General features: G+C 39.8%; 1 protein-coding gene across 1 annotated transcript; it reads right to left on the reverse strand.

Annotated features, from left to right (window-relative positions):
• Window positions 1-9,355: 9,355 nt before the first annotated feature.
• On the reverse strand, window positions 9,356-18,069 carry LOC119729820 (zonadhesin-like). Its single transcript, XM_038202609.1, has 6 exons — window positions 18,000-18,069; window positions 16,820-16,867; window positions 14,085-14,171; window positions 13,228-13,481; window positions 12,250-12,331; window positions 9,356-11,383 (listed from the first exon to the last, which is right to left on the reverse strand). The coding sequence occupies exons 1-6, from the start codon at window positions 18,067-18,069 to the stop codon at window positions 11,292-11,294; spliced, it is 633 nt and encodes a 210-aa protein (XP_038058537.1). The 3' UTR covers window positions 9,356-11,291.
• Window positions 18,070-19,004: the final 935 nt, after the last annotated feature.

A 19,004-nucleotide genomic window follows, 5' to 3' on the forward strand; every position in this document is an offset into this window, starting at 1 on the left:
ATAATTTATTCTGCGACACACCCGTAGAAATACTTTATGTTATGACTTCGTCAGTTTGCAGACAAAAAGGATATATGGTCGTTCGCTTTAGATCAATGTACCAAAATGGACGTTGTATGTAACAAAATGAACAATGTAACAAAATATACATTGTAATGAATATGTACTTTTGCAGGTGTTGGTCCCACACGAAGATACGTTGTCTGGCGTCATGAATGCACTTTCCCGGAACTCGTTCGTTTAGTTGTTCGTGGTATAGTTGAGGGTGTATCTTTTAACTTCGTCAGTTTGCAGACAAAAAGGATATATGGTCGTACGCTTTAGATCAATGTTCGAATGTACCAAAATGGACGTTGTATGTAACAAAATGAACAATGTAACAAAATATACATTTTAATGAATATGTACTTTTGCAGGTGTTGGTCCCACACGAAGACACATTGTCTGGCGTCATGAATGCACTTTCCCGGAACTCGTTCGTTTAGTTGTTCGTGGTATATAGTTGAGGGTGTATCTTTTAACGTCAAAGGGTATCATATCAGGCATATTGTCTACCGGATTATTAAAAAATCTTCCACTGAGAAAGGATGCAATAAACCCGAAGGCTATTTCATTTCTCTGATATGCTGTTGTTCGGAATGAACTCACAGGAAGGAAAGAGGAAATCAAATTAATTCTATTGGTCTCATAGCACTGCCGGTGACATAGAGAAAATGTGGTCCCTCCTATGAAACGGTCTCTTTAGGCTATGAATTGGCTCACAGGAGTCTCACACTCACCTTTAATGTGTGAATTATGTACAAATTATCAAGGTTTTTGTTATTAACAACCAAGTAACGAAGCGCCCCTCTCCTAAATGTTCTCTAAATCCGTCAGCTCTTCCCTAACACCCCCCTTCTAAGTGATCCGTGCTGACCGTTTAGTTGACCCGTGCACACAATATTGTGACGGAACGCGGGCGTTGCAAATTCCGTCAAATAAAACTAATGCTCCAACGTGTCGACCCTCAGTCTGAGTATCATCCGTGTTTAACGGAGTCCCCACGCTCGCTCAACAATGTCTGATATCGGCCTACGTGAGAGTGCACATTCTGTAGGTTCCAGTATGAAGAACAAAGACTTGGCTCTGCATTGATCCAACATGGAGGCTTTGATTTGCACGTACATTCTGCGAAGATTGCGCACTAAAGTTTCAGAGTCTAAGGCCGTGTCCGAAACGGGCTTCCAGAGCTACGGCTACGTCTATTGTCAGCGCGTCCCCGCGTATTTTCAATGGGCGCAGACCTAGACCTAGCTCTAGACAACTGATTCGGATGCAGCCTAAGCTTGAGCTTAACACAGACTATAGCGCCCTCAATTATCACGCACTGAGCGATTACAGGACATCGTCAGCTCAATGATGGAGATGAGCGTTCAGATCAGACTTGATGTCAACGACCTAAGGTCACCTTTCCACATTTGATGAGCAGTGGTTAGTGCAACCATATTACACATTTACCCGCATTCATAAATACCTCAGACAGTTTAGCTATTCCTATTGGTCGAGAGCCCGTCACGTGGCCGGTCTTAAACGGATGATACAGACATGGCTAGCTGGTCTTAAACACTTTTCCAGTGTCACAATAAAATGTGGACTCCTAAAAATCCAGTGCCTCTTACCGTTTCATTGGTTGAACGTTCACAATCCTCACGTAAGCATGCGCAACACTACAAGCGAGTCAGAATTTTATAGTTCTAAATTCAAAACGCAACGCCCCAGGTGCGTTCTGCGTGACATCGCGCAGAACATGTTACGCGCGCGTCAATCTCCATAAAAGGGTTGTTTACATCTTACTCGCCAGCTGAACACTCCATTATTTTTCTAGAGGGATGTTTCAAAAAGCATGAAGTGAACTTGTTGAACAAAATCGGGATTTTTTGAACGAATTATTTGATATTTTTTTACGGATAAGGTATTTATGAATGGGAATAAATATGTGCTCGGTCGGTATTTATCACTCTGTTTAATACCGCTTAGAGTCTGGGTGCTGATAATTACCCTCGCCTCCGGCTCGGGTAATTATCAGCACCCAGACTCTAAGCGGTATTAAACGAGTGATAAAAACCTCCGGAGCACACATTTATTCCCTTATTAATTGACAGTTATTGATTCTGCTCGCTTTAACAGACATTTTATTGAGTTGAACTTTTGGGAAGTAGATCCACCCTTTGCCAAAGCATGATCCATATTCTGTCTTTAAAGCAAGGCTAACTGGCCAGCGGTAACTGGAAGTCATCGATATATTTTATTACTTCATCAGACTATCTAATGGTTCGTTTAAAGAAAACCCGGACTGGCTTTTAATGTATGAGGTGTCATACAATTGAGTATCGAATTGGTAATCCAGTGACTAGTGTTTGCCTTGAACGTAATCTTGTAGTTTATATGGAAGGTTTTCGGTACCCAAAAAGAATGTATTGCTACCCCCCCCCCCCAAGAAATTGGTATTAGGGCCCACGTGGCTTGATTAAAGGTCTATAATTTATTCTGCGACACACCCGCAGAAATACTTTATGTTATGACTTCGTCAGTTTGCAGACAAAAGGGATATATGGTCGTTCGCTTTAGATCAATGTTCGAATGTACCAAAATGGACGTTGTATGTAACAAAATGAACAATGTAACAAAATAGACATTGTAATGAATATGTACTTTTGCAGGTGTTGGTCCCACACGAAGACACATTGTCTGGCGTCATGAATGCACTTTCCCGGAACTCGTTCGTTTAGTTGTTTGTGGTATAGTTGAGGGTGTATCTTTAAACGTCAAAGGGTATCATATCAGGCATATGGTCTACCGGATTATTGAAAAATCTTCCACTGAGAAAGGATGCAATAAACCCGAAGGCTATTTCATTTCTCTGATATGCTGTTGTTCGGAATGAACTCACAGGAAGGAAAGAGGAAATCAAATTAATTATATTGATCTCATAGCACTACCGGTGACATAGAGAAAATGTGGTCCCTCCTATGAAACGGTCTCTTTAGGCTATGAATAGGCTCACAAGAGTCTTACACTCACCTATAATGTGTGAATTATTCATTTTTCGGTGAGCAATTCACATGATTATATGAAGAGTCAAAATTGTACAAATTATCAAGGTTTTTATTAACAACCAAGTAACGAAGCGCCCCTCTCCTAAATGTTCTCTAAATCCGTCAGCTCTTCCCTAACACCCCCCCCCCCTCCCTTCCAAGTGATCCGTGCTGACCGTTCAGTTGACCCGTGCACACAATATTGTGACGGAACGCGGGCGTCGCAAATTCCGTCAAATGAAATGAATGCTCCAACGTGTCGACCCTCAGTCTGAGTATCATCCGTGTTTAACGGAGTCCCCACGCTCGCTCAACAATGTCTGATATCGGCCTACGTGAGAGTGCACATTCTGTAGGTTCCAGTATGAAGAACAAAGACTTGGCTCTGCATTGATCCAACATGGAGGCTTTGATTTGCACGTACATTCTGCGAAGATTGCGCACTAAAGTTTCTGAGTCTAAGCTTGAGCTTAACACAGACTATAGCGCCCTCTGCAGATCATGCACTGAGCGATTACAGGACATCGTCAGCTCAATGATGGAGACGAGCGTTCAGATAAGACTTGATGTCAACGACCTAAGGTCACCTTTCCACATTTGATGAGCAGTGGTTAGTGCAACCATATTGCACATTACCCGCATTAATTGACAGTTATTGATTCTGCTCGCTTTAACAGACATTTTATTGAGTTGAACTTTTGGGAAGTACATCCACCCTTTGCCAAAGCATGATCCATATTCTGTCTTTAAAGCAAGGCTAACTGGCCATCGGTAACTGGAAGTCATCGATATATTTTATTACTTCTTCAGACTATCTAATGGTTCGTTTGATAACACGTTACGTAATCAGGAAACAAACAAATCAAGCAGAGTTGCACTTTAAACAAAGTGCAGGGTGAACCGAAAAACTTAACGCAACCGCCCGGAAGCACTAGTGGCGACTTCAGTATTTCCACTAAGTAATATTCACCTCATATCACGCCCAAACTAAATCCAGAAATCATTTCGAATGTTTGGTGAAAAAAATTAAAGCAGAATAAGTAGATACGTGCTCAACCTTTTCCTACAGTAGGTTCCTTCGAACCTACATTAATTTATCACGCGAGATAACTTCATTAAGTTTTACGGCACCTCAAATTACATTTATTGCAGAGAATACATTGATTATACAAAGAATACCCGCAGTTTTAATATGACTTAAAGGGTAAGAACTGTGATGAAGATTCATCGCTTATATCAACGGGTTCTCCGACTGTGGGTCTCACTCTAAAAAATGTAACTTAGTGTCAATTGAAATGTTGAATAGTACCACGCAAAATACAAACTAACACTACGAAAAAACGCAAATACAAAGAAACACCAAACTTTCTTCCTTCTTTAAACGATCGTGAAACAACAACAATATAACAACAACAAACAACAACAACAACAACAACAACAATTAAATCAATAACAACAACTTACTAACTACCAACCAACAATTTCTTTTGAGTTTAATATTTTGTTTGCATTAAGTTACAGCTGTACTCAACAGCAACGTATGGAATTAATACGGCAACGTTACTCCTTTTTGGAACTCCGGAAACCAATTTCAGATGCAAATGCATACACTCTTGTACCATTTGTCCAAAATAATTAAAAGAAAATAGGGGTCATCAGCCAGCGAGATTGATAGAAAAAATCCAAGCCGCCTGTAATTACAAACAAAATTCTACCCGTCTCCGTTTTCACCTGATGGCGGCGTTTACTTTATCTCATGTTCCATAACTCACGATTTTCTCAGTAGTTTTTAATGGAAACACTAAAACATGACATCATCATTATCCCTCGGTCGTTCCACCAACTTACAGCGTCCCAAATCACTAAAGACGGTCCCACCTGGACCCATGGGCAACCCCCCTCTTTCTAAGTAAATTGTGCCGGCAGCACCCCCCGCCGGTGTACGTCTTTTAAAACAACGGGCTACCGCGGGAACTTAAGGGGGGACCGGAGCTGGGGCTCCGCTGCCCCGTAATCTTAACTCTCTAGCCCCGGCAACAAAGCACCAAATAGAGTGTCGGTGAACTAATCATTCTTGTATGTAATCAAACACTGACGTGCTACATGCCCCCAGCCAGCCCGCTGACTACAATAAATTTGACGCCATTGCAGATAAAAAATGATTGGATTTTAATGAAGTTAATCGGACCGGCTGGTTGGTATGCGACTCTATCCCGGGGCCCCTTACAACCCCTTTCCCATTTTCGTTCTCTCCGCTCCGTCGGACCCCGGACATGCACGCGGTTACATTTTAACAACTCCGTTTTCACCGTTGGCTGAGGCGCTTTCTGTGCGTGCGTAAAAAGCCACCATGGAACGCGCAGTGTTGCAGGGCTATAGTCGGAGTAATTATCGATGGGTCTTCATTTGCATGACCAGAAACGTACCCTAGAGATGCCTTTAAATCTAGAACACAGCCACAGCTAGCGATAGTGGCTGGCCTCAGGCATTGGTGGGCTGGTCCTTTTAGTAATATCTTTAGTGGTTAATTAATATTTCCTTAACAGGCCAGCCAACAAAGTATCTTGTAATTGTGGTGATATCCTTAACCTGGAAGGAGAATGCCCACGTTTGCCTTATCATGCAACGAGACAGTTACAGTATGAACCGACAGTGGGTGATACATGCATCTTTCAAATTTTAATTTGCGATAAGCATCCCACATTAATGATGCATAATGTATAGGCCGTGTGATTGTTTTAGTCAGATTGTGCATATTTAATGCACAACTCCTCATATTATGTCCATTCACCTTACATTTTTCTGCGTGAAAACAAATAGTAATATGGATCATATATATTGATATATTGATAAGATGATAGATGATTGATCCGAGAATACGTAACGAATGGAATATTGAATGCTTCTCCATAAGACAGTCAAACCTATCAAAATGCAAAGGCCTTATAAGCTCTCAAGAAGGAGAATTTTACATCTGTAAGAATAAGTAGTCTCCAAAACAACCCTTCTTATCCAAGCTCTAATAAGAGTGCATCTAGACATGTGCGGATGACAACTTCGCAGTGAAACCGATACGATCAATTAGCCGTATCTCTTTGGGGATGTAGCTTAATGTTTAAACTGGAACTGTCACAATTGTAGCGTACCAAGGCCAGAGCCAACGATTCAGCCACGGCAAACACTGCATCAAGTATACACACAGGCCAATGTGTGCAGTGATGACACTGGGGCGAGCATTATGATGTGTTCCTCTCTCACAACCCCCCCCCCCCTTTCCCGTACCCACCAACACCTCCAATCTTTCATCTTTTTTTGTACAGAGAAGATGGTCACATTCCCACCTCACCCCGCCCGCGCCTTGGCCATCCAGCCCGAGCTATATAGTTGCATGCAGCGCGCTGGTTGGAGTGCAGGCGGCCCAGTGGAGATTAAAATCGAAACGTCAAGAAACGAAGCTCGGAAGATTGTGTCCACACGCGAGCTCCACCTGATTCAATATTGTCGCTCTCTAAGCACGGCCCTTTCGCCTCTTCCGAAGCAAAGGGGTAAGCTAATGGAGAGTTGTTCTCGAGTGGCGTATATTTCATTATTGATTCGCGGGGGGAATTTTAACCGCACTTGAAGTTTGATGACATTTGCTTCGGCCGCCGCCGAGAGAATTAAGAGACGAGGGGAAAATTGATATAAAAAAAATAAATTGCCACTAGTGAGGTGAAGAGATTTTCGTTATTTGGTCTTTCGGTATCAACAGGGCACTATTTAAAGCTTGGCTTCGCTGAAGTGGAACATTTGTTTATGATATTGCTTTGTAATTTACTTTATTTTCCGTGTTTCCCGTCTCAGCTTAATTCAAGTTGCAGAGACAGGGGGTAGTGATGTAAGTAGTTATTGAACGAGGTGGCTTTCGCCCTGACTACGACCAGTCATTAATTACAGCATTAGGGGTTCCCATGTGACATTTACTGATGTGATTAAGAGGGTTAAATGTGCACACTACTGGGCATTAGACTGTGTAATTATGACAAGCAAGAGAGTAACTTGGCTTGCATGAAAAAAAACTGGCGAGATATGTAATAAAGTTGGCTATATACTGCCATCGGGCTTATAATACAATTCCGCTATTTAGATAGCTGTTTCTCCTGAATTAAGCACTTAAGATCGGAGCCCGTCTGTTTAAACTCAGGGATGTTCGATCACCCTTCGTCTTAATTCCTCGGCCGGTGAAAATTTCTCCCCCTAATTGAATAAGGCTAACGGAGGGAGGGGGAGCTGTCCTCATCAATGGAATTATGCACAATGGAGGGACTACCGATGATGATAATAAAATGATATTACTTGATCCAAATTGAGCAAATAGAATGCAGAATCTCGCCTGATTTTTTTTCAACAGGAGAAAATGTTGCATTTTGGTGTAAATAATATGTCATATTTAATTTTGAGCGAAGAAGTTGCTCCTGTTAAATATTTTTCTATTTTACATGCTTTCCTGCATTCACGCACCTTTATGAATTACTAAGAACACCAGACCCCACCTCATAATTTTTTGTTTACATCTGTGAGTTTTATTTCAATTTAACATTTCAGAAATCTGAAACATATTGTTTAAAGCACTGACGTAACTAAGGGGGCAGTGGCGGAGCTATACTGGCAGGGGGTTATAGGGCGTAAATTCCCCTTGGGCCGCACAAATAGGTAAATAATGCAGAAAATAGCAAAGGCTGAGTAATAAACTTGTATAACCAGTTAAGAACGAGCATAATTATATGTTACCATCGACTTCCGCTCACCCTCCTCATTTTGTTGACTCCGCCCACCTTTTTGAACCCCCAACCAAGATCCATTAACACTAATGTATCAACAACATTATCATCCATATGCTCTGGGGAAAATCCTTTCCAAAATGCATTGCCCCCATAAATAAAGACCCCACAACTGGTTCAGTTATTCCTCAAAAGAACTGCAAAATCGGAAGCTGAAAGTGCTTTTAGCGCGTCTACATGCCCGTGGGCGGGCTGTTTTCCCCGCTTCAGTCCGGCGGGCAGGAAGGTACTCAGCGTGGTGCAATGTCGATACATAGTCACGTTCCCCGACGCCCGGTGTTCTGGGGGAGCGGAGTAGGCATGCGTGTTGCAACACTTCACCTCACAAACTTTGGCTGGATTTGGCCACAAGCACCGCGCATCATAAAAGATCTACAGGGTGATGTCAAAAAAACCAGCCGTGGAGTAAAACGAACTCATCAAACCCTATTCTATCTAAAATAAAAAAAAACCGAGAGATCTCTCTCCCAACCATGCCAGGACAAGCGGACCCAGTTACATTATTGCTATTCAATTATCTATAATCTCTTGGCCCAAGCTGAATCAACACCGCCATCGATCAGCGCAATTTCTGAAAATACCCTTAATGGCAACTGTCTAATTCACGCCATTAGACGCGGGCTGGGGAGAGAGGGGGAGATAGACCGCGCCAGTACCGAGAAATCTGTGCCTGGCAGACGGGTGAGTTAACCCCGACACTCAGTGATCATGATCATCAACTGACTGGCTTACTAGCTCCATCAACCATCGCCCCTTCATCTTCACCAAGTTTCCCCTTCTGCTTATTCCTCCCGTGGATTGAGAATTCAGGTCGCGTGTTCTGCATCAACAATATTTCTTGCTCTCGATGTTGCATCAACAAGGCCGTCGGTTTCCCGAGATAATTGCGACACATTTTTTTTCACTCCGCATGCAGGCCGTGTTTCTTTACTGCTCAACGACACGGGTACAATAATCTAGGGCCAAATGGGACATTTTGGAGCATCAGCTGTACGCTAATGTCGTTTTAGTTTACAACATAAATCTACTGAGGGGTTGTAGCGATTTTTTTCTTTAGAAATAATTCATTAGAAGTGGGTGTAACTTGAGACAATAAAGGATGAAAAGGTCCAAAAGCGGATTTCAATTGAAATCATTTTGTACAGGGCCTATTGTATGATGATTATGAACTATTCTTTTTGCACAATGTCTATGTTAGTAGGTAACAGTGAAGTTCTACTGTTAACAGATCTAGACATGGGAGTCGGACGCGACCTAACGTTATCGTCTGTGATGTTGACGGCATAACTTCACGCGAGAGGGCGTCCTCTACATCCCACGCCACTGCACATCCACTTCGTAATTAATTAAGTACAGACCTTAAGGTTAATTGAGGAAAGCCCATTGTTTTCTTCATCTTTATCATGGGTTGTGGTGAGAATATCTACAATAATGACTACGACTTTATTTATACGGAATTCAACGAAACAAAGATTTATTCATTAACATCGGAAAAAGGGAATGTATGCCACGATACTGAGCGCTCGCTACCGCCAAAACAGCTACTATTTTCCTCTGAATGGAAATATAAATTAAAGTAGTGCTCACCAGTTATATTAGCTTTTCCGAATTTTCGGACACTTGTTCTTCAGGGTGTATTTCTTCTGCTTGTCTACAAATTTTTGAAATCTTTCTTTTTTAACTAGTCCTTTTTCGAGATTTCCCCAAAATACATTATAAAGGCTAACTTGTAAACCGCAAGCATGTATCAAGGAAAAAATAATTCACCGATAAACTCTAATGATTCAAAGGCTTTATCATAGCAGTTGCGGGCGCTAGTCTCGACTTTCATCCCGGAAAAATACAGGTACTGCTTTCACAAATCGCTATTTTTCAAGCAATTCATAAATTAGTCACTTTTGAATGAGACAAAGACCGAGAAATCGTGCGTGTTTAGTTATTGAATTATTGCGGCCCGGCTATAATTCCGTTCTCGCAAAATATAGGCTGGTACCCGCCCCACAAACTGTACTGGTGATGTACGGACCGGGAGCCAGTCTGCTCACAAATCAGATTATGTCTGTGCCCAAAACATGTTGTTTTTCTTTTTCATATGTCGTATAGGCTAGATGTTCACAAAAGAATTTTTTTTTTTTTAAAGATCGACTTTGTTGAAAAGCATGGGAAACGCAACTTTAACATATAATTATTATATAACATCTACATTAATTATCTTGAATATTATTTCAGCTTCTAGTAAAGTCAAAATATCGCAATATCTACTAATTTATACCAAATAAACCCGTAGTTTTCTAGTTATTCACTTAAATCTTTGCTAAAATTAATGACTCATATTGTGGAAAAATAAACAGATTGTGCAAATCCGTAAAAGGAATTTGACAAAGTTTGTCGCACATTATGTCAAACACCTCATCTAGAAATAGTTTAAAATCCCATAGTAAAGACCGTGTTTCATAAAAATTTAATACAGAGACAAAATGTCAAATTAGACGATTCCGGTGAAACCAAGATCTCCGGGAGGGCGCTGTTTCCAGTCACAAAGGGTTGTTATCCCCTTTGCCATGTTCTCATCTCAAAAGGTTATTGTTGTCGATAAATAAAAGGGAGGTTTTCTAAAATGTAGAAGGCTGTTTTTTTCAGCGGCATAATATTTTATATTGTAAAGAAAGCCACGGAAGTGTTAATTCATGTTATGAAAAGAATGTCGCGGTTTAAATTCTAGGCACTATATAGGCACGGGAAGAAAAAGCTTTTTCTTTATGTCATCATTTATAGAAATATACTGAACGTTTAGACTTTATTGTTTGTGAGTGGTTAACGAACCAGTCATGTAGTTGTTGGTGCACTGAAGCGAGAAAAAAAACTATCTGCCATTATGATCACCATAATACTCACCCACCTTTTTATCGCTTTCAGCACATCTCCAGATTATCAAGTGAGCGAGCCACAACCTCTGGGGGCGTGTCAAGAGTTGCACACCGCAGGGATCGGAAGATTTGAAGTAAGGTACTGTAGGACTGACATCCTCAGAAATAGACGTCTCGGTTAATTCTGAACTTATATAATCGAGATTTTTGCCATTTAAAGAAAAACACCAATCCAAGGATGCTGGTGACGGTTATATTTAGTTGACCCGGAGTCAAGACAATTTGTGCGTAAGACACGTGCGCACGAATTAACGTCCAGGTGCATACTGATCATGCTGGCGAGCCACCCACAATGCTTTGCGTTTCCTTGACGATACTTTGTGAGGGAGATTGGCCGTCACCAGCGCTCATTGGACAGCGTGTTGAATTACGAACGAACAAATATTTTTCTCCTACAACCAACTATTTAGTCTAACTATTGTATAGACAATAACTATTCTTGGTTACAGCAAAAGCACGCCTGGACGTGATTAAGTGCATACGCATATCTCACAACCACTGCGGCCTGGGATCACCTGGCAGCCCCATCCGCAGCCGTTCACCACCGGACACTGTGGCTTAGCTGAGGAGAAACAACAAGGGGGATAAGAACTGTCAAGAATCATGGAGAAGGATCGCCGGGAATCTTGAACGAATCGAATTTTGAAAATTAAAGGCACGTATGGACGTTTGCAATGACACAGAAATCCTTGCTCAGAGTGATAGGACCGGTACCATAAAAAGTCAAACCATTCCAACTGAAATGGTATCACTCGGAGGAATACAATCATTGAAAGTGGTTTAAGAAAATGTGCCCGCGGGCACATTTTTTTAAAGTACGTTTAAAGAAAAGAAAAGAACGTACGTTTAAAGGAACGGAACCCATGCATACGTTTTCTCCGTTTTCTCAAAATGTACAGTATCCACTGAGCTACAACTTCATCAAGTTGGCTAAATGTTGTGCACCCTTCTTAAGATTTTGAGTAATTTTGTTGCTCAAATGAAAAATTTGCACAAAAAAGCAAATGAACCAATAACAAAATCACAAGCAAAAAATAAGAGTTATCAAAATAAATCACAATCAGTATAGTATTTGTGTTGCGTGGGAGGTTTATTAGCGAGATTTTGTTTTAATGTGGGGGGGGGGGTGCTAGGTGGCGGAATACACTTCAAGCAAACTTCTGATGTAAGGCAAACTTTATGCAACTCCGCGATTTAGCAAAACAGACACCGAGTATATTGATTGGATAATACCGTCGGCTGCCAAAGTACCAATGGTATAGACGCTCACTGATTGGTCACAATCTTTGTGTCAAATGCGACATAATCTGCACTATTCCGTAGACCAGGTTTCCACCGAGAACAAAAATCGCAGAATCATCTTGTATATATAGGAAATGCGTGAAAAGTGAAATGAAACCACACTGGACACATTAGGCCTATACTTACGATCGAATACACAGTCGACGATGTTATTTGAACCACAGGTGCACACTTCTTCCGATTCCGTTTTCTTATATTTGTATCCGAGCTAAGGAAAAATAAATAAAATCATGAGAATAATTGGATTAAAACGTCAAGTTTAGTTCTGCCTCTGAGCTTCGGTGACTCTCTATAAGCAGCTCAAGCGGAACGCCACTTTGAATCTTGAATTAAAAAAACGGCTTTGACTCCGCTTTGAGCCTAGTGTACTCTCTGTACCTATCTCACGTCCTGACTGACTTTGCCTAATCTTATTAAAACACTGGCTCCATTGGTCTGAAAAAAACACGTAGAGTAGGGGACTGGTGTTTGGTCTGAGTTTTGAGACCAAACTCGGGTGAATCTTCTGGGGCTGAGTCTAGAGTACCGAAGACAAGCTGCGACTTATGTCCGCTTCCTGGTCCCTAAACTTATTTTTGTTTCCAAGGTAAATAATTATTACAAAACTTGTTTTCATTTTGGCTGATTCTCTGAATTATTACAGATATAAGTTCAATCGGAGTAGAAAGTTTGAGCCGACTGTCAACAAACACCAGCCAAATAGTTCAACTTTGAATGAGTGTAACGGTTTTCCTGAGAGAAAGGCCCCAAATTCCACGTATCGCTTCAACCAGTATCTAGGTCCCAGTTTGATCCTAGGCCTATGTTATTGCTGTCATCAAGAAGTGTCCTGTATGTATGCTAAATAAAAGCTCAAATTCGTCATTCAAATCTGTTCCCTTACGTATTATAACCAACGTAATGTATGGAAACAAGTCCCAACACTATAAGCGCTTAAATAGGTCCTTAATCAGTGGAGTTTTCAATACTTGGTGTTTGCCATTGGAAGACGTAATTTCATATGCACTGTTTAATAGTCAGTGTTGTCAGCAATACAAAACAGTGGTTTGGTAATTTGGCACTTATTCCTCTCAAATACAATTATTCAGTTGCTTCAACGCCTACCTTCAAATAGCCGTCGGGTGCATTCGAATCCGAGCATCCACACTCCTCTTTGGCCACGCACTCTGCAAAGGGGAAGTCGGGCAAGTCGTCAATCGCCCGCCCATCGGGACAGCCGCAGCCCGTCTGGCACGTCACGTCCCCTTCACGGGGCACACACTGGCTATCGTCCAGCTCGCCATTGGTCCGGTACTCGGAGCAGCTCTGTTGGGAGCAAGGGTTTGTGCACCACGTGGGGAACAGGCCCTCGCACTGAGCTACACAGGGTGAGAACGAGGAAGATAATGTGACGATATTGTTGTGAGATGTCATTATTAAAGTCATCACAAGTCAATCACAAGTCGAACACGATGTCAGATCGCTAAGTAACTGTAGCAGGGGCTGGACAGTGACACGGAGATGGCTTTGATTTGTCATACTTCGTTTTAATAGCTTGTTTAAGGCCTACTTGATTAGAGACTGAATGACTTATGATTGACTTGTGTTGACTTAATTACAACTATTCTGATCCATATTATCTTAAATAGCAGACGGTTTGTTTGATGATTGCAATTCGAACGACTATAATTTATGCTCTCAACATGAAAAGAAATGAGGCTATATAAGCAGCTATAAAACATGTTTGCCTTATGATGTGATTGCCTTATGGTGACTCAATGACATCTCACGACAGTCCTATGCAAACTGCTCATAATTTATGAACTTTGTAATATTTTATCCTTTTCGATACCAGAAGACTATAATAATACTCCCGTTCGCACATTTTTACGCATATGCGTGTTTCGTTAAAGCTCGAGGATATCTGAGTATGGCAAATCCGAATTCAAATGACGATGTTACAATACTGTAAACATACTCACGTAATATACAGCTGCAAATCTCGCAGCCATTCTCATCCCGTTGTAGAGGTAACGCGCAAGTAATATCACACTCCACGCAGTCGACACCTTTAAATTCAAAACCGTGACAAAATAGTATATTAACATAAGCCTATATTCGCACTACAAAATACTGCATGTTTATTGCAATAGCCTAATAGCATCCGATATAATGATATTTTTTCTTTCATCTGTGTTAAGCTTAATACACGTATTAACTTTAAAGCAGTTATTTTGTTTTATTTTCTTTGTAATTACTATTTTCCTATACATCGTTATGATACTTTGGGTGGACAATAATTCCCCGCAAGTCTTCTTCTGAACTGTAAATAATATCAACTTGAAACTTGGTATGATGATTAACCCTGATCCCAAGGTGTGCCTATTAAAGTGACGTCATTTTAGTTCAGATAGTGACAACTTCCTTTCAACTATAACTGTACGAACAAAAAGGCATCATGTGCATACTTTCATTGTTATAAAATATGATAGGTCATCCCTTCGTATTAAACATTTTTAATCTTCGAAGGAAAAATTGCCCAACCTTTTCTTTCGGAATGACCGAAAGGTCAATGTTTAGGTGAATTCAAAATGTAAACAGAAGACACCAAAGGAGGAATGAATGTGAAATCTGGTATAAACACGAACCGTTCCACGAAGATGTCAAATGTGTGATGTCATGACGCCAATATCACATGACAATATTAAAGGTTGGAAAAAACACTTTGTACTATAACTTTTAAACTGGAACACCGAGAGCAAGGCCGCCTGACGTTTTCAACAGTGCAGTGAAAAAAAGGAATATAAATATTGTTTGAAGTAATGGAAATGTTTATTGAGGGTATACCAAACGCAAAGTACGGCATGACGGCATCGCTCAAAATAGCGCCCTCTGTTGCACGTTAAAGTGAGTTGATTTAAGAAGCATCTTGTGACATGAGCACAAATTACTTTGTTTCAGAATAATAACGACGTCATCAGACCGGATGTTATTGTTAGGAGAATTCGAAAATGACCAGTTTATTCTCTCTTTTTTTTGGAAATTAAAATCCAGCATCCAATTTGTTCCAAATTAATGACGATGTTCGTTTCAAAAATAATATCAGCTACTGTAATGACGTATGGTTAAACATCATAATGCTGTTACGTCATCAAACCGGAAGTACATGTGAAATAAATGCATACATGGAATGTAAATGAAATCTATAAAATCTCAAAGGATGATTTTTTTTTTGCAAATTAATAAATGTTCACGTAAAAAAATTGACAACAGATCTAGACAGTGTCCAATAAAATAGTTGCATGTCCGATCACGATCACTGTTCCATTATTGTAGCATTGCTTCTTCAAATATCCGTGCAAATATAGTTCAAGTTGGATTTTCTAATAATGCAATCGATTTTCTCACGGGTATTACAGATTTGTCCCACCTGCATTGTTGATATGAACCTTGAATGTTGAACCTTGAATTAGTAAATAAATATTTGGTTAGAAAACGTAACGACCAGATGGTTCGAAAAACAAAATTCATAGGGGAGCTAGGTTACTGGCTAAAGCTTGACATTTTCCCTACAGTAGGAAACGGGGATAAGGGGAACCAATGTTCATGTAAGTTCTGTTTGTAGTTCTGTAATGAAGCGCCTTGAGCGTCACTTTTTTTAACGTTTTTTTTTATATTTGATATACGTTATGGCTGTCGTGCTGTTAATTCTCTCTGTCATGGTCATCTCTCTGTTTACTTGATTGATGTTCTGTGTCTGTCCGTTTATATCTGCCTGTTTTAGACAATTTTAATTTGTACACCTCTTGTATTTTAAAATTTAACTGGTATATCCGTATTTATGTAAAGCGCCTTGTGCGTCAATTTTTAATTGCCTGTTTGTCTTATTCTTATTGCCTATCTTGACAGTTTGGCTGTCTTTTATCAACCATATTATTTTATAGTTATTTTAAAGGTTTTGTCTTGTATAAGTTTTAGTTTATTCTTGAATTTTAACCTGTTCATTTTTATTTCTGTGAAGCGCCTTGAGCGTCAATTTTGACGGATTTGGCGCTATACAAGAATTAGATATTATTATTATTATTATTATGTGAGAAACCTGTGCACGTATTAATCAAGGGCGGATCCAGGACACAATTTTTTGGGGGGCCAAAACAAAATTTGGGATTCTAGATGCTCTGTGGTGCGATCTGAGGCAATTTCTGACCACTTTAACCAATGTTTTTTTTGGGAAAAGATGGTGGTGTACTCATTGCCTGCCTTTATTGCGATGTCACATAAAAAAAAAAAAAAAAATTGGTTTCGTTTTTTTTGGGGGGGGGGCATGGCACCCTTTGGCCCCTCCCCCCTGGATCCGCCCTTGGTATTAAGGGACCCATGTCACAGCATTTGTATCGTTAAGTGAACACTGGTGTATCATTGAAATTTGTTCAATCCTCTTATTGCCAGTTTACATCGTTACAACTTCAGTGACAACAGTTGCAAGAATTTGTGCAGTTTTGCAGTGATCCAAATTTGTTATTTCAGCGCCACTGTAAACAAATCAGATAGGCCCAGAACGTAGCAATAAATAACATCGATAAATAATGACAAATAATAGCTCGTAGGTTACTGCCAAAAAGGTGTTAAATTTACACTTGGGATTTCTACACGGTGACTCAGTAGATGCCAACACGGTGTTATTTTTACACGGCACAGTGTAACGATTGATACTGACCGGCCTTCTTAGTGGTAGTTGTTGGTGCTTGTCCGTGGTTTGAGCACACTACAGGGTGAGTCAAAAAGAAATGACCGAATCAGAAAAACCGAATATTTAAAAACAATAGGCTCACGCCATTTCACAAAACAACATTTCACTGACAAACAACATATAGAGATTAAAAAAATTAGCTGTCCACCACAGATCATGTACCATTCAATACCCATTAAATACAATTGAACATGGATGTTGTCGTACCTCCATGAATGAACGAAAACTTGTAAAGGAATTTACAAACATAATTCGCCGTCAATATGTTAGAATATGAGATAGTTTACTTGTTCCTGATATTCAAAACATAAAATCTGATTGTGAAAATTATGTTTTCAGTCTTGACTCAATTGATTAAAATCTCATTTGTATTTGAATGCCTGTGTGTAATCTGTAATTCTCACTCCGCTCAATAGCTTCCAATGGCATTCCGTGGCCATCTATAAAAATAGGTTCTTTTAGTAAAACATGCATATACTTCTGATTGCGTTGGTCAATAATTTCAGTAATTTTCTTTATAGATGAATGGAAAAGCATGATCTTTATGACATTCTTCATTGGTCTATCAGATTTGATTGCTTTTTAAGAAAACAAATCATTAGTCCAGGTCACTTTCTTTTGACTCGGCCTGTACAATGTAGGCCTATACAAAGGAAGATGATTTATGCAATATATTTTGGTTGATGCTTGGAAGTAAAATACAAGGATAAAACATTCAGTTAAAAAATGTTTAAGACAAACAGTCAGTACTTTTTTTTCGATTTCATCCCCCCTATTTTCTTTTAATTGCTATTTCTTCTTTAGCAATACAAAATGTTTTTTTTTAATGAAACATCGAACAAAACAAATCGTGCCATATCTAGTTCTGGAATATTAAGTGTACCAATTTGTCTCATTATTTAGCCAGACAGTTCTTGCAGGGCAGACAGGTGTCCGCCCTTGATCGATTAATGCTATTATTAACCCAAAATACCCTTGGAAATGGCGATCCAAAATTAAAACTAAGGTTAAATAAAGCCCAAAGGTGTATTTTCAAGGATTGCATTGAAAAACAACATTGAGAGAGCCATTTAAATTAAATTCAAAAAACGACAAAATTGTCAAAGAAAATAAACTAAGCATCAAATAAAACAACTGTTAATCCTACCTCCTGCCCTTGCAGCTAGGAAACTACTGCAGCCTAGAAGGAAGATGAGGTAATCACTCACGGAAACCATCATGTCCGATGATGATAATAATAATACCCTCTATATCCGACTTGGCCCAAATCACCCCACAAAATGATCGAGCAATCGGTATTTTTAACTCATTTTATACACAGGTGACGTGGGTTACGACCGTCACCAGCTGCAAAATTACAGGAATCAATGACAGGAAGTTAAAGGATCAATCGGCCTTGTTTTTGATCGATTAGAAATTAAACAGTGTTAGAAAATAAACATTGATTAATTGTTAATGTTTCACAGACAGCTTAAAGATGTCTACACCGAATGTTAGCTTTGTTTTAACGGAGAAAAAAACACTACCTTTTCTGAATTGGGGCGTCTGCATCCCTCTAGAACTTCATTTTGCGCACAAATGAGTACGCCCTGCAAGAGCCGAATTATTATCAAGCAGCAACCGTGCGAATTTGCTTTCATGTTGCTTGGAAAATGGCACTTTAACTTAACAAATTGAAAAGTACTTTATTTGTCATGTTTTTTTCCCACTATAAATGTTCAGAAATATATGAAACAGAGATGTTACGTTTGTTTTGGTTACAAACGCACGATGATCGGGCATGCGACTATTTCATTTGACATTGTCCAGTTCAAGTTGTGAATATGTTCATGTATAGAAAGAGAAAAAATGAAAAATGAAGATCAGCCTTTGCCAGTTTAACGTTTTGTAAATTAAAAAAAGATCCTCTTTGGTTTGGTAGATTTCTTAAATATTTTTATTTACACGTTACTGTCTGTTCGAGACGTCATCTGCTAAAACTGTACAAACTGAAGACGGGGATACATATGCAAGATGAAATGAAAAGAACTTCTCACATACACCAAAAAAATACACGAACGTTTATAACTTCCGCTTTGATGACGTCACAGGAATGGATGCCTACCGTCAACACAGCAATTCAGCTGAAATCATTTAATTATGTGCAACGATC

Source organism: Patiria miniata, unplaced genomic scaffold (genome assembly GCF_015706575.1).
Source record: "Patiria miniata isolate m_02_andy unplaced genomic scaffold, ASM1570657v1 HiC_scaffold_21, whole genome shotgun sequence".
NCBI classification, from domain to species: domain Eukaryota; kingdom Metazoa; phylum Echinodermata; class Asteroidea; order Valvatida; family Asterinidae; genus Patiria; species Patiria miniata.

Excerpts from the sequence above, each read along its gene's own strand:
- LOC119729820 (XM_038202609.1), bottom strand. The coding sequence starts at position 18,069 with ATGGTTTCCGTGAGTGATTACCTCATCTTCCTTCTAGGCTGCAGTAGT. Across the intron at positions 14,172-16,819 it reads AACTACCACTAAGAAGGCCG|GTGTCGACTGCGTGGAGTGT; the intron begins GTCAGTATCAAT and ends TTGAATTTAAAG. Across the intron at positions 13,482-14,084 it reads GATTTGCAGCTGTATATTAC|CTCAGTGCGAGGGCCTGTTC; the intron begins GTGAGTATGTTT and ends CACCCTGTGTAG.